This window comes from Mustela nivalis, assembly GCF_964662115.1.
Source record: "Mustela nivalis genome assembly, chromosome: 10".
Lineage (NCBI taxonomy): Eukaryota > Metazoa > Chordata > Mammalia > Carnivora > Mustelidae > Mustela > Mustela nivalis.
The window spans coordinates 94,535,383-94,556,894 of record NC_139029.1 but is presented as its reverse complement, the minus strand read 5'-3'; the positions used below and the strand labels follow the sequence as shown (position 1 = coordinate 94,556,894).

The 21,512-nt window shown below is 40.9% G+C and overlaps 2 protein-coding genes across 12 annotated transcripts in view; one reads left to right on the top strand and one right to left on the bottom strand.

Moving 5' to 3' along the window:
* CHD1L (chromodomain helicase DNA binding protein 1 like) overlaps window positions 1-3,249 on the bottom strand; it is a 143,615-nt gene extending 140,366 nt beyond the window's left edge. Inside the window, exon 1 of one of the 3 annotated variants that reach the window (XM_082685108.1) lies at window positions 3,044-3,249. The gene's annotated coding sequence lies outside the window, so the exon portion shown is untranslated. The remainder of the gene's footprint in view (window positions 1-3,043) is intronic. The other 2 variants (XM_082685112.1, XM_082685106.1) reach the window with 2 other exon arrangements.
* On the top strand, window positions 2,947-19,809 carry PRKAB2 (protein kinase AMP-activated non-catalytic subunit beta 2). 9 transcript variants are annotated; one of them, XM_082685125.1, is made up of 9 exons: window positions 2,947-3,088; window positions 3,752-3,932; window positions 7,921-8,087; window positions 8,913-9,006; window positions 9,238-9,358; window positions 12,022-12,155; window positions 12,868-12,936; window positions 13,813-13,849; window positions 15,023-19,809. In XM_082685125.1, the coding sequence occupies exons 2-9, from the start codon at window positions 3,777-3,779 to the stop codon at window positions 15,025-15,027; spliced, it is 783 nt and encodes a 260-aa protein (XP_082541251.1). In that variant the 5' UTR covers window positions 2,947-3,088; window positions 3,752-3,776; the 3' UTR covers window positions 15,028-19,809. The 9 variants fall into 9 exon arrangements, with proteins under 9 accessions (XP_082541251.1, XP_082541252.1, XP_082541247.1 ...); XM_082685126.1 differs by having other exon boundaries at window positions 2,960-3,053; XM_082685123.1 differs by lacking the exon at window positions 2,947-3,088 and adding an exon at window positions 3,237-3,455.
* The last annotated feature ends 1,703 nt before the right edge of the window (window positions 19,810-21,512 follow it).

Below are 21,512 nucleotides of genomic sequence, written 5' to 3'. Positions count from 1 at the left end.
GAAAGAAGAAAATCTTGCCCCCTGTGACATCAGATAGACCTTGAGGGTATTATGCTAAATGAATGTCAGAGAAAAGAAATAAGTCAGACAAGAAAGGAAAGAAGTCAAATGGAGAAAGACAAATACCATACAATTTCACTTCTATATGGAATCTAAAAAAAAGTCGAACTCAGAGAATCAGATGGTAGAATGGTAGTTGCCAGGGACTAGGTAGTGGAAAAAATAGCAAGATGTTGTTTAGAGAGTAATAATAGCATGGCGACTATAGTAAATAATAACTATATAATATACTTGAAATTTGCTAAGAGACAAATTTTAAGTATTGTCATCACACATACACAAATGTAACTAGGTGGATTGACAGGTGTGTTAATTAACTTGACTGTGATGATCATTCCATAATGTTTATATCAAATCGTCATGTTGTATACTTTACATATATATATATAATTTTGTCAATTATATTGCAATAAAGCTGGAAAACACTTAAAATCAATGGTATTTGTTTTTAAAAATAATTAGTTTCTACAATGACTGAGTGGTCTTTTTTGGATATAAACTTAATTTTTCCTCTTGCTAAAGCTGATTTTTAAAATAGTATGTATTTTTAGTTCTTATTAAAGTATAATTTTCTTATAATAAAAATCAACCTTTTAATTGTACACTTCTGTGAGTTTTGGCAGATACAGCTCTGTAAGTTTTGGCCACTACAATCAAGATATGGAAATGGAACTGTTCCGTGCACCCCACCCCAAATTCCCTCCTGCTCCTTTGTAGTCAACCTCTCCTTTACCATCCTCAACTCCTAGAAGGCATGGTTCTGTTTCTGACACTCTGCTTTTCCCAGAATGTCATGGCTTCTTTCACCTCATAATACATCTGCAATTCATCCATGTGTGTATGGAGTTTAATCCTTTTTATTGCTGAGTAGTTTTCCATTTACAACTATGCCACCTTTTGTTCATTGATTCACCAGATGAAAGACACTTCTGTTGTTTCCATTTGGGGATAAATACGAATAAAGCCACATATGCTTAGTACAAATAAACATTTGCATACAGGTTTTTGTGTGAACCCACCTTTATTTCACCTGGATAAACACCTAGCAGTGGGATTACTAAACTACATGTTAAGTGAAGGTTCAACTTTATACAAAATATCAGATCATTTTTGAAATGTAAATCACCAAGAAGAGATGTCCTACCCATCTCTGACCACAAATGGGAGGGGAAATGGGAATAGAAACCTCCAGATGCCCAAACTAATCTGTCGTCACGTTCTGTAAAATCAGTAGGCTCTTTTCCCATCCCATTTTCACCTCTCGGAAGGACAGCTTTAGCAATGTACATATAAGCTTACTGTGATATGCGACTTCCCATGCTCTCTGTTATTTTCCTGTTTATCAGGCAGAATGGCTGATCTGAGGAGATCAGTGGCAAGGACATGTGAGACACAGTAACGTCAGGAGAACCCCCACCAATTACATTACTTATTACCTCCTTTTCTTTCCCTCTCCAAGGCAAGAGAGGACATTGGAATGGCAGCAAATAAACAAACTTGGGACTAGAAAGAAGCAATTAATCCATCCTACAGTGTTAATTACTTTTCTCCTGTGTCTGAATATGTAATATGCAAGGTTGACTTTATTAACTATTGACTGACTTATAAATACTATTAGAGCAAAACAGTGTCATGGGTAATCCACCAAAGGAGATAACCCTGAAAGCACTTGTATTTAGTTTTTACAAGCAGTTTAATTCTTTTCTTTGTAAGTTTTCCATTGGCCAACGTAATACCTGGTTTGCCTCTCCAATGCTGATCTGACTATTCTAAGGCATACACCAGGAACATATTATTTGGCATAGAGAAACCAACTTGCGGTTAGAAAGCTGAATAGTACACAAGTTAAGATTTAATGTATTACTACTTCAAGGGCCTTGCTTCAGAGTCCCATGGTAAGAAAGAGAGGAACTGGTGGGGAGGACAACGGTAGGGACCAAAGAGGAGGTAACCAGGCAGTGGAGACTTTGGAGGGACCTGCAAAAGGTCACAGTAAAAACGTACCTTTTTCTGCAAAGTGCCTTGGTTAAGAGCTAGAGAATAACTGAGTTTACTAGGCACAGAGGAAAGACAAAAGGCAGAGAAGTGGATTTGCCGAACTCAAGTGAATGGGTTTGCAATTAAAAATAAACTTTTCAACAAATAGAGCTGCTCATTCAGAAAGAGTGGCCTTGTACGACTTGGGATTCCCCATCACTGGCTATTTAAGTGGTATTATCTTGGTAGAAATGCAGTAAACAGTATTCATGTACCCTTCATTGGGCAAATGTTTATTAAAAACTTACTCAGTACAAGATGCAAGCACAATATGAAAAGTAATCAAATCTAGATTTGCTCTCTGCCAGCAGTGCTTCTTACACTTAAAAATGTATACACATTCCCCCTGAGGATCTTGTTAAAATGCAGATTCTGCTTTCTGTAGGATAGAGCCTCAGATTCTACACTTCTAAAAAGCTCCCAGGTGATGCCTATGCTGCTTGATGATCTGGGTAACACATACTGAGTGAAAAGGGTTTCTAGCAGAGAATTAGACATGCACATGATTATAATACAAAGTAAGAATTCGTAAATACCATAGAAGTACCATCAATTATCAGTAAAGTCCTAGATCTGTCCCAGCTCGAGGACAATCTTTGTTCTTTCCTATCAGCGTTCCTTCTGATGTTTTTGTTGCTCTGTTTCTCAAACTGGATTTCTTTTCGAGTGGCTCATTGCATATGCTGTTTCTTGGCTTAGAATAGCTTTCTCCTCGTCTTCAGACTAACGTTTCACTAATTTGTCAAGGTTTATCTCCTAATGACCCCTTCTTCCCTGGGTCCCGGTTGGGGCTGACCGCTCCCCACAGCAGTTAGCTTGAATCTCAAACAACTGCCGCTACTTCCTTCTGACTCCAGTAGGAAGTCCGGCTTTTAATTCCCCATGGGAACCCACCTCCCCGGGTTGCCTCCCGTAAAAATGCTGCTGAGAAAACGTTTTGGCTAACCTGAAGCCAGGTGAGGCGGCCGGGAAGAAAGCGCCGCATCTCCAGGTACAGGGAGGTGGCCCTAATTATCATCCGGAGACCGTTTCCTCCCGAAGGCAGGCCCTGGAGCTGACCGCACTAGCGGTTTCTGGTCCAGTGCCCCGGGAGGGCATTTCCCCGAGGCTAACCGCATTGCTGGCGCCCCCGCCCGGCTCCGGAGGCTGCCCACCATAGAGGCGATGGCGGCTAGAGGGGCCCGCGAGCTTCAGGAGCCCTCGCCGCGCGGCTGTAGGGAACGCGCGCGGGGCGGGTCTCGCGCCACTGGCCTTGTAGCCATTTTAGGAGGAAACCCGGATCGCTAGCCCCGGGCGCGGCTTCAATTTCAATAACTTTATTGGTGGCCTTATCCGCAGAACAGCCATCGCACTAGTTGGTAGGGGAGGGGGGAGAGCATCACGGGAGGTGATTGAGGAGGGGGACGCCCCCGGGCAGTGAGCGCTGGGATGCGGGGTGTTCCCGAAAGTGGGATTCCTGAGCAGCGGGCGTCGAGAGGGTTTTGGGGTGGGGGGTTCGGGCCCTCCTGGAGGCCGGGGAAAGAGGGGACCCCGGGCACGGCTTCTCTGGGGCGGGGATTCCCTTGCCTGGGTCCCCAGGCGCAGGGGCGGAGCCGGGGGCGCCCCTGACGCGGCTGCCGGGGTGTTCCTAGTCCTGTGTTGTTCCACACGGCAGGTGGCCCTCGACTCGAGCTGCAGCCATGGGAAACACCACCAGCGACCGGGTGGCTGGCGAGCGCCACGGCTCCAAGTCTTCACGAGCCGAGGGCGCCGGCGGCCATGCGCCGGGCAAGGAGCATAAAATCATGGTGGGGAGTACCGACGATCCTAGCGTCTTCAGCCTGCCGGACTCCAAGGTGAGCGTCCCCCCGCGCTCAATGGGCGCAGCTGCAGCAGGCTGGGGGTCTGAGCTCCTCCTCCCCTTCCTGGTTCTTGTCCCACTGAGCCAGGTTGCGGTTTTCTGAATTAGAGGAATTTGGGGGGGGGGACGGAGATGTTGGGGGTAATTACTACTGCGGTACTCTCTCAGAATAGGATAGAGGCAGAGTTTTTGTTTCTCGATTAATCTGTTGGCCATATTTTTACTATGGGGACTGTAAGCCCCCACCCCCACCCCATCCCTGGATTTTCTAACTGGCAAGTGCCCGCTTTTAGAGTACTGATGAGTTTATAGGTTGTAAACCTTGGTAGAAAACTTAAGATGGTTGGTTGCCTGAGTTGCTGATCATCGGCGGCAGTTTCTCAAACCTGTAAATGAACTTCTTTTTCCTGGCAGTTTCTATGCATCCGTATCATTTTTGCCCTTCTAAGAATTCTGCGCTTCTGATCCTTACCCTCTTTGGCATGATTGTGAGCAGCAACCACTTGCTTATTTGATACTTTTTACTAGTCTTGGGGGTCAAGAAAGGACCCTTTGGTTGACTGCTCAATTTTCATCTCATACTTTATATTGTGGTGACTGAGGTGCTTCTTTCACGCCCAGTTACATTCTGTAGTAGGAGATCAAATGATTCCAGGATTTCTTCACATCCAGTAGTACATGCTGTTAGCTTCACTGAAAAAGGGCAACCCACAGCTGCCCGGAAGACCTTGCTCTTAAATGCAAGGACTTTCAGAAAAGTGGCAACTTGTGCTCACCCATAGACGAGTTAGATGGAGCTGACAGCAATGTGCTTACCATCCGAATGTTTCTATTCACATTTAGAGCTGTCAGCATGAAATACAATGATCCCTGCAGGCAGTACGAGTGGGATAAAGTACAAAAATTGAGGGATTGAAGAGATTCGGGTGCATTTGATGTTTCCTGTCATTTCAAACCTTTCACCAAACTGGGGTTTTAGAGAGTAAAGAACGCTTTGCCCCATAGGTAACACATAAAATTTGGATTCTGTTTATTTTCTTGAATCCCAATTGAGAACGTAACTACAGAAAAAGAAGTGAAGGTGATAAAAGAAAAAAAAAAAAAACACTTCCTGGGGTTTCTTCTCCATTCCTTTCTTCTATCTCCCACTTCAGAACTTCTTCCTCAACATTTGGGCCATCTATCCAGTCATTTGAATTTACTTCTTCAAAGCTTTCTCAAGGTGATCCACCTCATAATTTTACCCTTTTCCTACATCGATGACTCAGGATTTAAGTACAGTGTATTGTCAGACTGTGACTGCAGTAACCGGTGTGCTGGATAAAAGCCCAGGTTGGTCCATCTGAAATGGAGCCTATTTTGTTTCATTCTTTCCCTAACCTCAGTCTTGCCATTTGTGAATAAGGACATTGTTTCAGGTAATCCCTAAGGCCTATTCTACATTTAAATTTTATAGTTCTCAATCTAGTCTCTTTACATCTTCCTTCATTGTTTTACTTAAACATTTTCAAACTGTAGTTCTCATTGTTTTGCCTCTTTTCCTGATGATTTTGGTGACGATTTAACTTGGAGTAAATGGTCTTTCTGTTAGAAAGACCTGCCACAGGAGTGTCATGTCATATGTGGAAGTTCTTTCTTCCAAAGCTAGGCATATTAATAGTTTCTAGCTTTCAAATTCTGAACTGAAAATACTAAATCATGAAAGTAACTCATAGAAAAGTGGCAGTGGGGCCTACATTGCTTCAAATGCCACCAGTCTTCTTCAGAGGACTAGTTCACTGGTTCTCAATCCCATTTGCACATTAGAATCACTTGAGATTTGTTTAAACACTGCATAGAAATTTGGAAACATATTTTATGTTTCAGAGTAGAATATGTAATGAACTCCTATATATCCATCACCCAGTTTAAACAATGATCAAATTGTGAACAAATTTATATCTTATATACCCCAAGCCACTCTCCCCCCCCCCAGTTATTTTGAAATGAATTCCAAACATCCTATCAAATATTATTTTATCTGTAAATATTTTAGGATGTATCTGTAGAGTTTTTTCCTTTATTTTGACAATCAGTATTATTCTCTGTGAATCTTTTTTTTTTTTTTAAAGATTTTATTTATTTATTTGACAGAGATCACAAGTAGATGGAGAGGCAGGCAGAATGAGAGGAGGAAGCAGGCTCCCTGCTGAGCAGCGAGCCCGATGCAGAACTCGATCCCAGGACCCTGAGATCATGACCCGAGCTGAAGGCAGTGGCCTAACCCACTGAGCTACCCAGGCACCCTCTGTGAATCTTTTTAAAAACAGATTCCTAGACCCTATATCTAAATCAGAAGCTGAGAGTTATTCTTAGGCATATGTAAAAATTTCTGTCATTCTAATGAAGCCAGTCAGGCAACAGTGCATTGCCTTAGAGTATGGAGATAAAGCTTTTCACTTATGACTTTTCCTTATGTAATGTGAAAGTCCCTTCACTTGTTTCTCTGTTTACTTAAGTTTATACTGCTCCTCTTGTCTCACGGTATAGTTTTGAGGACTATTGAGAGACCGTATGGAAGGTAGACTACCCTAGCCATTTTCAAAGTAAAGCCCAAATGAATAAGTTAATCCTTTTTTTAACTCACATTATTTTATTTGGGAATGTTTTTACTTGATACAGTACAGTCCTGTTTACCAAAGTCATTGAAACCAATCTGAAGTGGGGATCAGCAAACTTTTTCTGTAAGGGACCATACAGTAAATATTTTAGACCTTGTGGACCATACAGCCTCTTTCTGTTCTTCAGTTTTGCTTAGCATGAAAGCAGTTATAGATAATATTTAAATGAAAGAGTGTGGCTATTTTCCAAAGAAGTTTATTTATAAAAGCATATGACGGGGCGCCTGGGTGGCTCAGTGAGTTAAAGCCTCTGCCTTTGGCTCAGGTCATGATCCCGGGGTCCTGGGATCCAGCCCCACATGGGGCTCTCTGCTCAGTGGGGAGCCTGCTTCCCCCCTCCCTCTTTGCCTGCTTCTCTGCCCACTTGTGATCTCTGTCTGTCAAATAAATAAAATCTTAAAAAAAAAAAAAAAAAAGCATATGGCTCCCTGGCCATAGTCTGCCAACTCTTGTTCTAAAAGATGCTTAATTTGATATTGGAACCACTTTTGTAAAAGGAAGCTTTGTTTTTTATCTGATCCTCTGATTCTCAAAAATTAAGAAACCAGGGGCTCCTGGGCTACTCAGTGGATTAAGCCTCTGTCTTGAGCTCAGGTCATGATCTCAGGGTCCTGGGATCAAGCCCCACATTGGGCTTTCTGCTCAGCAGGGAGCCTGCTTCCTCTCCTCCACCCCCACCCCTGCCTGCCTGTCTGCCTATTTGTGATCTCTCTGTCAAATAAATGAATAAAATCCTTAAAAATTTTTTTTTAAAAAATTAAGAAACCAATGATACAATTTTCCTATACTTTTAATGTCCTTTTTGTAACCAATTAGCCAAAATGAAGTTTATGAATTACTTATGAATTTCAGTGTCTCAAACTTGCATTACAACTGATAATTCAGAGCTATTCACATTTACATGTGAAAAATACCTGGATAACTTTATTATTTTTTATGGAAGTGTACTTTTTTTCATATTTTTTTCTCTTAAAGAGACTCAGAAGCATGTCGTAATTGCCTGCTCGTAGGTTAATCTGGAACAGGGAGAAGTAAGCTTTCCCCATCTCTTTTCTGAAAGGGAGATCCTCAGGCTCTGAAAGGGTGAGTGATCTAATCAAACTCTAAAGTTAGGCTGTGCTTTGGGCAACTGTTGAGCATAAGCCAATTGACCATTTGTTCCTAGATGGGTTATTTCTCTATAGTATATTCAAAATCTGATTCAGTTGCTAACTTCAAGGCTTACTGATCCTTCCCAGAAACCTAGCACCTCTCTCTGCCCTAGGGAGGACCTTTTAAGAGTTCCTGGGTCACAATTTAGGGATGACCTAATGCTTCTTACAGCTCCCAGGGGACAAAGAGTTTGTATCATGGCAGCAGGATTTGGAGGACTCCGTAAAGCCCACACAGCAGGCCCGGCCCACTGTTATCCGCTGGTCTGAAGGAGGCAAGGAGGTCTTCATCTCTGGGTCCTTCAACAATTGGAGCACCAAGATTCCACTGATTAAGAGGTGAAGACGAGTATCTTGGTTGAGTCTACAGCGTCTAGGAGTACAGACCTGATTTTCCTACTCAGGAGAGAGACCTGGCTGGACTGCTCCTCTCCACCCACTAGGGACTCTCTCTAGAACATTTTCTGTGGCCAGTGATTACATCTGTGGCATTTTTTTTTTTTTTTTAATCTCATAGTCAGAAATGCTTAACCAGTTAGAATGTCATTACCTCAGAGGAACTTATCATACAGCTTTGTGGGTACATTCTCTAGGACTGTGTTAACACAAGTCCTGTTTATGCCTGTGGGAAGTCATCTGTAACTGGCTGAGCCCACTTGTTCTGACTTCTGCACTAAAAACACAATTGATGTTCTAGGTAGTAATGTGAGCTGTTGCTTGCAGAGCAATAATGAACTACTTGGTAATCAGAATGGCCCTTTTTCAGTAGGTTATTTTTCAGAAAGTACTCACCAAAATATGGAAAATGGTACCTTGAGGCACTTCTGTATTCTGAAGCTACCTGCTCTCTTCTTTACACTTGTGAAGGATCTGTTCCTACTGAAGCAAATTAGTTGTACTAAGGTGAATCATTTTGGGGGATTAACATCTATTATTCTTTTCCAGATATTAAGAACTAAAGTTATTGGGAGGGGCTGGCAAATATGTGCTCAAGGTGATACAGAAAAGTAGAATGGGTCTATACATTTTTTATTCCAGTGGGGACAATTGCTTAGAAATGTGGGAGATCACCGTTGTATGTTGTGAGTGTTTCATGGTTTTTACATTGACATTCTGTCTTCTAACAGGAACTTGGCTTGTTTAACCTTCTGTTTTCTTCTGTAGCCATAATGACTTTGTTGCCATCTTAGACCTTCCTGAGGGAGAGCACCAGTACAAGTTCTTCGTGGATGGACAGTGGGTTCATGATCCATCAGAGGTAAGGCCTTGATCTCCAAGGGTAACCATTAACTTACTTTGACCTTTTGTCTATTATTGCCCTTGGTGTCAATGTCATTGCTTTCAGGATTGATGGGCTCCTACACTAGAGGATTTCTCTCTTGATTAAAGATGGAGGTGTCGAGCATGATCATTTTTTAAAACAGGAGAGTTAGATGGAAGAGATGAATTTAAAACAGGGTATATGAATATTTTCCTTTCATTGTTTCAGCCTGTGGTTACCAGTCAGCTTGGCACAATTAACAATTTGATCCATGTCAAGAAATCTGACTTCGAGGTGTTTGATGCTTTAAAGCTAGATTCAATGGAAAGCTCGGAGACATCTTGTCGAGGTAATTTTATAGTATTTGCTCATTCTTTTTTTTTTTTAATTTTTTCTATAACTTTTTTTTTTTTAAGATTTTATATATTTATTTGACAGACAGAGATCACAAGTAGGCAGAGAGAGAGGAAGGAAAGCAGGCTTCCTACTGAGCAGAGAGCCTGATGCAGGGCTTGATCCCAGGACCCTGGGATCATGACCTGAGTCCAAGGCAAAGGCTTTAACCCACTGAGCCACCTAGGCACTCCGTATTTGCTCTTTCTTGATGTGTTTTTCCTATAATGCATGTTTCTTCCCAAGAGTGGTTTTGTTTTTCATTTTCTCAGGAATCCTCTGAATCACATACATGTTTTACAGCCATATATATATCTCTATATATATGTTTGTCCTCTGAACATTTAGGTCTTATCTGAGAGGAAAAAAACTCAGTCTAGTGTATTTGATTTCAAACTTTTTAACCAAGATCTACAGTAAGACATTTTTTTTACGTATTGTAACCCAGTCTCTCTCTTCCCACCTCTCTTCCTGTTTCCATCTCTCTCCCTCTCTTTTTGTCTCACACACACAAACACACACATGCACACTGTAAGACAAGTCTTAGCAGAATGTCTGTCTTTGTTATATTTGATACACTCTATTTTCTATTTTATCCTTTCTTTCATTAGCCACTAATGGATTATAGTCCATAGTTTAAAAAGCTGTTTCTAGCAATATTTCAAGTTTTCATTGACCTGCTGGCATTTTCACCAGCTGAGACTAGTTCTGTCTGGTTTGCCTTGTTTAGTTGCCTCTGCATTAGCTTAATCCTGCCAGTTTAATAGCTAGGCTGGGTGTTCCACAGTTTTATATGGCCCTCCAACTATGACTGTCTCTGGGGAGAAAGGGTTACAAAACCCCTACAATTCTTTTATGTGTATGTTAACTGAAATTTTATAAGTTTTTGATGAAAAAATAATTTTACTGTTAGAGGAAAAGACCTGTATCCTTTTGTTTCTCCCAATCTTACTTTTTCCCATGGCTTTCATCACATTTGCTACAGCATCAGAAGACTGATTTGCTAATCACTCTCACAGTTGCCATTTTAGTTATTATATTAAAGGCTGTAACTGTCTAAAGAATTGTGCACCCTGTTCCCAGTGGGTATACTGTTCCCTTGTGAGTTCAAAGCCTGCCCAGGTTACTCACTAGCTTTGAAGTCATGCACAGGTCCTTCAGCCTTTCTGGTTCTCAGTTCCATATCACGAAAATCAGAGGCTTAGAATCTCAGTTGATTCTCATCTGTGGAGACACGACCCAAAGTGGAATCTCAGGGCACAGAGGTGGCTTATGCAGCTTCTAAAAGACCAATCAAGGGTATAATAATTGTTGATGAAAATCGTAAAAATAGTTTTCATTATACAAGCCCAGTAAGTAAAGCTGAACATTCATTTTGACTGGTGGGGCAGTGATTAACAAAGGCTTAATTATACTGAGTTAAGTGATGAGACTACTTGAAACTCTACATTTTTGGATTATATGATTCTAGAGAAGCAACTGATGAGCAGTAGATAGGGAATCATCATTGTGTAAAAGAAGATGTGCATACTTTTGATATCTCACTCTTCCCTCTTTCACCAGTTTCCTGATCTACTTTGTGTCTGTATGGATTTCCCCATTTGGGACCTTTTCATATAAATGGGATCATGCAGTGTGTGGTGTTTGGTGTTTGGCTTCTTTCACTTAGCACATTTTCAGGGTTCATCCATGTTATAATATGTCTCAGTACTTCACACCTTTTTATGGCTGAATAAAGTTCCATTGTAGGGATTCATTAGCTGATGCACATTTGGATCGTTTCCACTTTTTGTATGTTAAAAACAATGTTCTCAACATTTGCCTTTAAGTCTTTGTGTGGACTTGTTTTCATTTCCCAAGAGTATAATTTCTGGGTCATATGCCAACTTCAAGTTCAGCTTTTGGAGAAATTGCCCAACTGTTTTCCAAAGTTCTTGCACCATTTTACATTCCCAGCAGCAACGGGGATTGTACAAATGTTCCAGTTTTTCCACATCCTCACCAACCATTATTACTGTGTGTGTTTTTATTACAGCCATCTTAATGAGTGTGAAGTGTTACTTGATTTACATTTCCGTAACAACTACTACGTTGTTAGTAATCTTGTCCTCATTGTTGCAATCATTGTAGTACCAGCAGTCTTAGTGTTTATAGCCTTGTTATCTGTTCTTGTGTGGAAAAAAGAAAAAATCTAATTTTTTCACATCTTTTGGCAGTTTACAAGGCATTGTCACGTCTGTTATCTCCTTTCATTCCTGTGAAAACATTGTGAAATAGGGTAGAGATTATCTTTCAGTTTATTAATGAAGAAACTGACCATATTAGAAGGATTTGTTCTAATCATACAACTGATAAATAGAGTAGTTCTCCTCTGAACCTATGCCTTTCACTTCTCATCCCCTCCTCTGTTGTCTACATCATGTTACCATGTTGAGGAATTTCAGAGTTCATATTCAAGAAGACTCAGACTTTTACTTTGCATTACAGTTGTAGACCAGCAGGTTACAAGTTTATGATCTATGACTGTATTTAATATTAGCTGCCATGTATTGATAGTTTTTTCCATGCAGTTTTACTAGCTCCACAACTTTCCCTTATATTTGGATAAATCTCTTCCAGATCTTTCCAGCTCTCCCCCAGGGCCTTATGGTCAAGAAATGTATGTGTTTCGATCTGAGGAGAGATTCAAATCCCCACCCATCCTACCTCCTCACCTTCTTCAAGTTATTCTTAACAAGGACACTAATATTTCTGTGAGTACTCTGAGAGAATTGCTGCAGCATCTGGGGGTTATTAGGACCATTGGAGCCAAAGTTAGTAATACTAGAGGTCGGGGTTATTACAAAGCAATGTCGAGAATGTCGAGAATATAAATAATATACATATCCATAGCATTACAGGTTCCTTTTTCTAGGGTCGAGTTGTTACTTTTCCAGGTACTAATACCAAAATTCATAGTTATCTTCTGGTCCTAATGAATTAGACCCAGAGCCATAGATTGCTAGAGCCAATTTCTGGGACTTCCAGTCCAACACAAGATAAGACATATGTACCATTTGGGGATATACAAAGGGAGTATAAGGGATTTGGGTTGGTTTTTGGTTTCTTTTTTCCATATAATTTACATCTTTAGTCAATCCACTTGATTCCCACTAAGATTATTTTGTCTTTTAACACAAATCTTCTATATGTGTTGTGGGCAAGATTTTTGTTTTAGTGCTATTAAAGGAGATAAATAGATGCTAAGGCTTAGAGTTTCTGTCCTGGACTCAGAATTTTCCTAATTCTCTGTAATGAGAACATAAAAATTGATATGTACTAGGATAAGTGTATTATTTAAAAGAAATACACATTCTAGTTTAGCATTTCTCAACAGTTCCAAAGAGCTCTAAGGAAGAGTAAGCTGTTTCAATCAAAACTGTGCACTTAAAACTCCATTTAGTGATTTTTTTATTTCTCTCTTAGTGTGACCCAGCCTTGCTTCCTGAGCCCAATCATGTTATGCTGAACCATCTCTATGCATTATCCATTAAGGTAAGTGGTGGGCCTGCCTCTTTCCCAAAATGGGAGGACCGGGGTAACGTTTTCTCTAGTGCTTACTTCCCCTGCTACCTCACTGACGCTAAAGCTTGGTGTAAGGTCAAATTATAGGAGATGAACTTGCTTTTTTTTTAACTGGTAGGTGGGTTTTTTGTTTGTTTGTATTTAATCTTAGTCTCCATCCCTGTGTTCTGGCTAGCTGAATTGCCCTGTGATTGAATGAACTTGTTCACTTCCTGGTTTCTTTCTGGATAGCTGTGCCTTTTGTACCACCTACTTCATTAGATTGGAGTTCACAGCACTAGGATTTCATTTGCAGGCAAAACAAGTTGATCTTCCAGTTCAGAGAATGCTTGGATGTGATTAAGGCTTTTGCTTTTTAAAGGTGGATGTGAGCTGCTCTTGAGTGCTGCATTTCTCCACTACACCAGGTGAAGGAGGAATGTGACCAGATTTGCTCTGTCCCCTCCAATTCTAGAGTCCTTAGCTTCTCTGCCGTGTTAGAGTCTGGGTTGAAAATACCTTTTCAGTCTTGTCATGTCTTTGTGGTTTGGCTATTGGAATGGAGTTTTATATGGCTCCGTAGTTATCAGACTAGGCTGACCCTTGTCAGAATCACCTGGGGAAATTTGTAAAAATACAGTTCCAAAGCCTACAGTCCCAGAGATTCTGAACAAGTCATCTAGGATGGACCCCCAGTACTTGTTTTTTTAGGCTGCTTTTATTTCTTAGGTGTGCAGCCAGATTAGGGAAGTCACTGATACAGCTACCTTTAATAGATTATGTGGTACTTTTCAAATATATATTATTGAATTTAAATTTTATAATAACCTTGTGAGGTAAGTATTATTTTTAACCCCTGTTTTATAGATAAAGAAACTAAGGCTCAGAGAAGGTCATAATACCAGTAAGTACCAGAGAGAGGACTCAGGTCCTCCTGTCCTCACTCCACGTTCTTTCCTAGAGATCTCTGTGCCAGGTCTTTCCAAGGTTTTTCTCTCCTCTGCTCTTCATTTCTGACCATTCCTGGAGCCAATTTTTTTTTACCTTCCTAGCGTCTGTCATATTTAGGCTGTGATCAGCATACTCTGGACACAGAATGTTAATCTGAGCAGCATTCATTGTAGATAACTCAGTGTATGGGAAATTGGGAAGATGCATTGGTTTCTCAGTTGGATTTGCTTGGGTTCTTTGAATCAGACTGAATTTTGCCTCCTGTAACTGCTCCTTGACTATCAACTGATGCTCCCGGGCCTACCATCTCCTCCTATGGCATACTCTTGAGCTGTAACACAGCCAGGGAAACAGTACCTCTTACTTGGCACATTGGTTCTAACGCAGATCAGGGTCTTGATTACTGTGATTCAGCTTGCCCTTGACTCACTCCAGGTTCTGTTAGAGTGTTTAGGCTGTGTGAGTTGATCCATTGGATTGAGTGTCTTTTCAAGGAAGATTTTTGGGGTCTACTTTGTTCAAGGATAGAGAGGGATTCCTGAGTCTCCTCTTGATTAGAATGAACTTTTAAAGTTCATCCCTGCATGAAACGGAAATTAGACTTGCTTTGGGGCTTGGAAATGGAAAAAAAATAAAATCACTCCCCTTTCTTCTCACTGCATTTTAGACTTCTCCAAATGAATGTCAGGATACCTTCCCCTCTGTCACACTAGTTTTAAGGCCAATATTCAAATTTGAGGTAGGGAAGGGGGTAAGATGGTAGGAAAGTAATATTTCTTCAGCATCTGCTATGTGTCAGGTACTGTGCCAGAGAGTCTCCTATAACTTTCATGGTAGGTGTTATCCTTTGTCCTAATGAGAAAAAAAGGCTTAGAAGCATCAAGTAGATTATGCAAGGCCACAAATAGAGTAACAGTTGGAGGCAGGATTGGAATTTAAGTTGAATTGAACCAGCCTGTTTATCTGATATCAACTCTCTCTGTTTTTTTTTTTGTTTTTGTTTTTGTGGTTTTTTTTTTCCCCCAACTCTCTCTGTTAAAAGTGAATGACTGTGAAGTACTGGTGGCTGGAAGAGCCACCTGTCATCTGAACTAACGAATCAGCTACGTATTTCTTTTTGTCGCAGGATAGTGTGATGGTCCTTAGTGCAACCCATCGCTACAAGAAGAAGTATGTCACTACTCTGCTGTATAAGCCCATCTGAAGGGATCCCTTCCTGCCTCCCAGGATTTAAGAGAAGCATCTCCCTTGCCTTTCTGGACTGGACCAGTCTTACCAAGACTGGAAGGCTAATTTGCTTTGAGGCTGATATGTGTGTTTCAGAGCCTTTGAGTAGGATGCTCTGCTTTTGCATTCGATTGCAGATGGGAGCTTTATGAGTTTATGGAATTTATTTTAAGACAAAAAAGTTATATAAATATATGTGTGTATATGTGTGTATATTATATATATATATGCATATATAATACACACACACACACATATATGAGAGGAAGGTTAATGGAAGCCTCCTAGCTAGATGTGTTCTCTCTGCTTGTGGGGACTCAACAAAACCAGTTTTGGGGGAGCTCAAGAAAGACCAATTACAGGAAGCTTGTTCCCTAAAATGGATGAAGAGCCAACTCTCAGGATCCTTGTTGGGTAGAGATTCTACCACTGCTACCTTGGCTTTCCAAGGGATGGGCTTGTGCCAGACTTCGGTTCCACTTACAGTTGCCTCCTTGCAGGGGCAGCTTTCCCTTGCATGGATTCTCTGTATTCCTAGAGTATGTGGCACAATCTGTGCTTTTTATGATACCAGATGCCCCACAGGAACCCTTTCTCATCTCATTTCACGTTCTTACTTTGATAACCTCCCTCAGATCCTATACCTGACCCATCCCTAACACAGAAGTCACTGGCCAGTGACCCCTTTCAAAGGCTATGTGAGACCTGACCTACCACACAGACTGAGACTTCCAGGAAGTCTCCTTTTCAGCCCAGCACAGGCCCAGGCCACTTTGTTACCACTTGTTTTCCCTTCTACTAAAGAAATATGTCTCAGCATTATAAGAAAGGCAGAGGGCAGAAGGTCTACTTTCTTAGTTTAGTGCCACAGCTTAGGCTGTCTTGACACATTCCCAGAGGTTAGTCCCACCTGGCCTGGCCCTGCTTCCGTATTTTCTTTTGCAGAGCAGACAGCTTCGAAGGTGGGAGTGGAACCAGGGAACACTTTAATGTCTTTTATCTTTGGGAGATTTTTATGTGCCTACATTTTTCTTTAGTTAAAAAAATGCCTCTTCATGATTCTTAAGACACTGAATAGGAAAATTTTAGGCTCTTGATAAATGGTTCCCAAGATTCTTCAACAGGAGAGAAGTAGTCTAGCCCTCTGTAGTCTTACATTAGTGTGGCCAGCCCTGTGCATATCACTAAACAGTGTTTTAGAAACAAATTCGGGTTCCTTTGGTGCACCTAAAAATTTCCTTCAACTTAGACTTAGTAGGCCAAGAAGCAAGAAGATAGCCCTGGGGTTCCTAACCATGAGTAGTATTGCTTCCCTGCACCAAGTACAAACAGGACCGTTTTGTTTTTCTCTTTTTTTAAAAAGTGTTTGATGAAGAAGTGGGGTCAATGATTCTCATTTGTGGAATGAAAAGTAGCTATTCAATCCACTCATAGGGTTCAGAGAGAAAACATTTTTTTTTTTTTTTTCAAGTGTCTGTGGCTCTTCCATTAAGGATAAATGCAAGTCAAAACATTCAACACTGAAGGAGGCCAAACTTGATGCTTGATGCACACTGAAAGGGTACCCATTGGTCAGTTTAGCTACCTCCTTTCTTTCTTGTTCAAAGCTGATGACACAGCTATCTTTGGGTGTGTAGGCCTTAGATCCTGGGAGCGAGGCAGTGGAACATGGGGTTGTTTTGCTGGGAATGCAAATTTCTAAGTGCTTTGGTGGTTACTTTCTGAGAGTAAATACTTGAACTTTAAAACTTTGAGCTTTAGCTACTTGAGGCCCCTTACTGCAGCAAAACACTTTTGTGAGAAACCGTTTATGGTCCCAACCACTTTTTGAGTGGTCTTTCATTTAAAAAATCCAGGCCAAATCCTATTATAACCAGCTCTCAAGATCTGCATTGTCTACAGTTATACTGTTGGTTTTTTTTTTTTTTTCTAATACCCATTAGATAAGTGGAGCATATGGGAGGATTCAAAGCCTTGGTTGTTACTTGGAGGGTTTTATCACGCTATTTCTTGTCAGCAGTATTGAAGTGTAATTGCCTGTGTGTTTGTGTATTAATTTTTTTACACAGATGTATCAGTAGAGTGGGGCAGGAAAAGAGATTCCTTCAGTGTCTCAGGCCAGCAGCTACTGTGAACTGGCTCTGGCTCCAGTCACTGGTGCTGGTGGCCTTCAAACCTTCCTAATCTGGATATGTGCAGAAAGTGTCAGTTTCCTAAGTTCTTTGGTAATCTCCCAGCCAAATGTGAAATGAGAGCCTACCAGCTGGTATGGAAGAGGATAGGCAAGGGGATCTGATGCCTCCTTTAGCACCGTTCCTTCTCCACACTCCTAATACACCCCTTGGGCCTGATAAGCCTATTAAACACAGTTTGTCCCCCAAGAAACTGTTCTAGAAGGTAGAGAGGGAAGGAGGAAGGTAGCCCAGAGTACAACCTATTTATTCTTCTGTGTTGGTTAAAGGGGTGGTTTATTTTCTAAAGAAGAGAGCTTGGCAGATTTTGAAAATGAAAAAAGGCAGAAAAAACCCCCACCTTTTTAGCTTTAAAAAAACATGTTTTTGTTTGTTGTTGTTTTTTCCTATAGGAGTTTCACAGAGTCAAAGTTTGAAAATCACTCTTCAGGAGTGCTAATCCTTCAAAAAATACATCATGATTTGGGGGTTGTGAGGAAAAGGAAGAGTGACTGAGCTAAGGATACTGGAAAGTTAAAAGGCTTAAGTAGCTCAGAACTCAAAATAGCCTTTTTCTTGTGGTTAATTAAATGAAACATAACATACCGGTATCCTTTGGATCTCATTGTGCAAAACCTACTTATAAACATACCTTTGTCTCTTGTTCCTTTTGTCTACGCTTTCTTTTATATTCTGCTTTACCTTCACTTGTCAAGCTGACTTTTTACCAGAGCTTTAGGTCAAATATTACCTAAAACAAATGTTTCGTCATCCTGCTGGTCTGGTCATGGTTAAAGCTCGAATTAAGCTTAGAGTTGAGGGGCACCTGGGTGGCTCAGTGGGTTAAAGCCTCTGCCTTGGGCTCAGGTCATGATCCCAGGGTCCTGGGATCAAGCCCCGAATCCAGCTCTCTGCTCAGCAGGGAGTCTGCTTCTTCCTCTCTCTCTGCCTGCTTCTCTGTGATCTCTGTCAAAGAAGTAAATAAAATTAAAAAAAAAAAAAAAGCTTAAGAGTTGAATGGGATTTGGTCACTGTAGGTAGCACCCCTATGAGCATGCCTGGCCTCAAGTATATTGGCTTTTTTTTTTTTTAAACAATGCTTATATGGTAGAGAAACCCTGTAAAATAAAAGAATAGTCCAAGAGGAGATTCTGAGAGGATCATACTAATCCCAGGCCTCCAATTCTTATCTCTCGTAGACCTAATGGATCTGAGATAAAACCTTTGCAAAGTGTTATTACTCTGTGTATGCTGCTAAAATGAAGTTAAGTTTGGAAAGAAGTGTTACCTCCAGACTCTGCTTGTATTAATCTGAGTATAAATGAAAGAGACATACTAATGATAGAATCCCCTGCTTCTAATTGGGGAAATAGGGCTTTTAAAATTTTAACCTCAACTAAAAATGATATGCAATAGTCTATGTTGTGTGTGTTTGAAAAATATTCTATTCTCAGAGATTTCTAAGTTCTCAACGTGATAATGACTTGGGGCATAGGCTATAAGCAGATACATAATTTGTTCACACATTATTCTGACACATCCTTAAAACCAAGTCCTTGCTGTCTTCTACCAGGGACTGATAGCTTCAGTTACAGATAGAGCACCTGGGAGGGCTAGGGATTAGGAAGACTCTGGATCCTAGGAATTTATTTTTCCTTAAGCACCCACCACAGTGGAAGATTGAAGGGCTATCACTTCTGCAGTGATCCTAGACCTCTGGAGTAAAAAGGCCAATCTATTTTTCAAACTATAAGAAGAAAGAAAGAAGTCTCAAGAGTCTGTTACTTATGAAATCCAATTCTTAACAATGGAATCCCTGTAGGATTCAAATGTGGACTTTGTCTTGATTTGCTTTTCTCTATTGTGCTTTGAAGTGATTAAGTTTCATTAAAAATTAAATTTTTTATTAGTTCCAATGTTAGTTGGAGTTGAATTAATTGCATTGGAGCACAGTGCTTTTGCAGTAAGATTTCTGTGAAACCACTGGATTTTGTAGTCAAGTTAAGTGGTCAAGGGATAACTACCTACCATAAGTATTGTATTATGTATTTGATCATGTTCTTTTCTGTTCCCATCCAAAGAACACTTAACCGTACCTAGGTTGTGGTTTTAAAACAGCCAAAGCTCACTGATGTCCATTAGTCCTAATCTGCAGGGTGGGCCTCATAGGTGAGACTTGTTTGAATTTTGGTAAATTGAAGGATGCTGGTGGTTATTTCACTGAAGCATTTTGAATGAGTGCAGCTCTGTCATAAAGCGGGAGTAAGACTATAATTTGGAAGGGAATTAAATATGTGAGTCCTCCTTTAAATGGTGCCTTTTGTAACCTTTAGTGCTGAGGTACAGGGCTGCTTTTCAGCATACAAGAATTGGCATACAAGAATGGGTTTCAAATCTTTTCCCCAAATGTCATTTGTCACTGGACTTTGACATGTCTGAAAATTATGTGATGTAACACATACAGAAATGTGAGGTTTTCCCCAGAAAATTGTTGAATAAAAGTATTATACAATAATATTTGAGTTCTTCATTGGTCACTGGTTATATTATAAAGATCCATCTGCCTTGGTGATCTCAGAACATAAAGAATGCAAACTGTCACACAAACACATTTGAATAAAGAGAAGTCATAGGTGTGGACAAAAGTGGTGTCATCCAACCATCTGCCAATTTTCCTCTTTTCCAGGCTATCCCATCATTAACTAGAGGAATGTGAATTCAGGGATTTGAAATTTGGCACATTCTATAAAGCTGTGTACTTAGCTATTTTCTTCTGCTGGATTTGGTGAGGCCCTAGACTAAGGGTTTTCACCTGTGTGTACATTCATATCACCTACGCAGGTCCTATGAAAATACTGGTGCCCCATCTATTTACCTCCATCCCTAATTAAATGGAAATCTCTGGTATGGGATCGAGGCATCTGTACTAGAGTCCCCAGATGATTCTAATGCACATCCAAAGATGAAGATCCGACTTATTCTTACTCTCAGACAGATACTTCGTTATATATGAAAGTGGATTGTGTGCTTCATTCTGACAGCAAATCACTCTTCTCAAATGGCTTTGTTCGTGATGGTAACAGGATAATTTTTGTCTTCCATCCCTTTATTTCACAGGATATTTACATAGCTGACCTCTAGACTTTGCCTAAAAACAACAGACTCCCCTATATTTGCCACTCTACAGTGTCTAAAGTGAGTTAAATTTCCTTACGGGAGATAAGAGAATGACACGGGGGAGTGACTACAGGGTGAAAACAGTAGGGGAGGTGATCAGTGAAGTGTGAAGGGGTGAAGTGGGGCAGGTGATGAAGATGAGTGATTGCAGGCAGAAGAAACGTTCACTTTAACCCCCAGGAGCAGGTCAAGAGACTAACTGCCAACAAGCAAAATGTCAGATGTGATGAGGACTCAGCCTCTGACCAAATGCTCTCCCAAACATCGTGCACCATGTTCTCTAAAACAGCATGGCACCAGATTTCTGTCAAGGCCCAAACTTGCACTGGTGTGTGGTTCCTAAAGCATTTCTTTCTGGCCCACCTGGTTTGGGGTCTTGTATTCTGACCCTCATCCTCTGCACCGACACAATACACATTGCTCAAAGACCTCATAAATCTCTCCGCTTCCCGTCCCCCGACCCCTGCCACTGGCTTACATGGCCAGTGTTCATCCACAGCACATATGCAAATCTGGAGTCCTTTCTCTCCCTAAACCCATTCTTTGGCTCCAGGGCAGTTACACTGGCTGAAGATGAATTTCTCCATGCTCTCCTACCATTGGAATTCTTCAGGCATTCGGTTGTGCTCTGAAGGAGGCTTCTGTCTTGAGAGTTTTCTCTTTTCACTGACTGCCTACAGAGGAGGGCAAGGTTGTCAGAGGTCAGAAAACCTAAGGTTCATATGATGTAGGATATGTTTAAACCAAAAGTAGGTTTTCACAAACTCCTTTACTACTTCTGAACTAGATTCCCTTCACTACAGCCTCCAAAGCCCACCTGCTAGTGATAGATTATGATAAGAACATCAGGCAAGAATACCGAGCACCTGAAAGAGCCACCAAGATTACTGCAGACCTGTATACCCGATTCTTGGGGAAAGTCTTAACCCCAAGCTGACTGAGTCCTCAAAACTATGACCTGTACCCTAGCTTAGTTCATGTTTTCAAGGATCTTTGTTATAGATTACAATAGTTCTGGGTCACAATTAGAAATCAGATCTT

Bases quoted from the DNA above. Each gene is read 5' to 3' on its own strand.
- PRKAB2 (XM_082685121.1), top strand. From the start codon at position 3,777: ATGGGAAACACCACCAGCGACCGGGTGGCTGGCGAGCGCCACGGCTCC. The intron at 12,156-12,867 runs GTGAGTACTCTG...TTTCTCTCTTAG, and splicing joins ACAAGGACACTAATATTTCT to TGTGACCCAGCCTTGCTTCC. The intron at 12,937-15,022 runs GTAAGTGGTGGG...TTTTTGTCGCAG, and splicing joins TCTATGCATTATCCATTAAG to GATAGTGTGATGGTCCTTAG.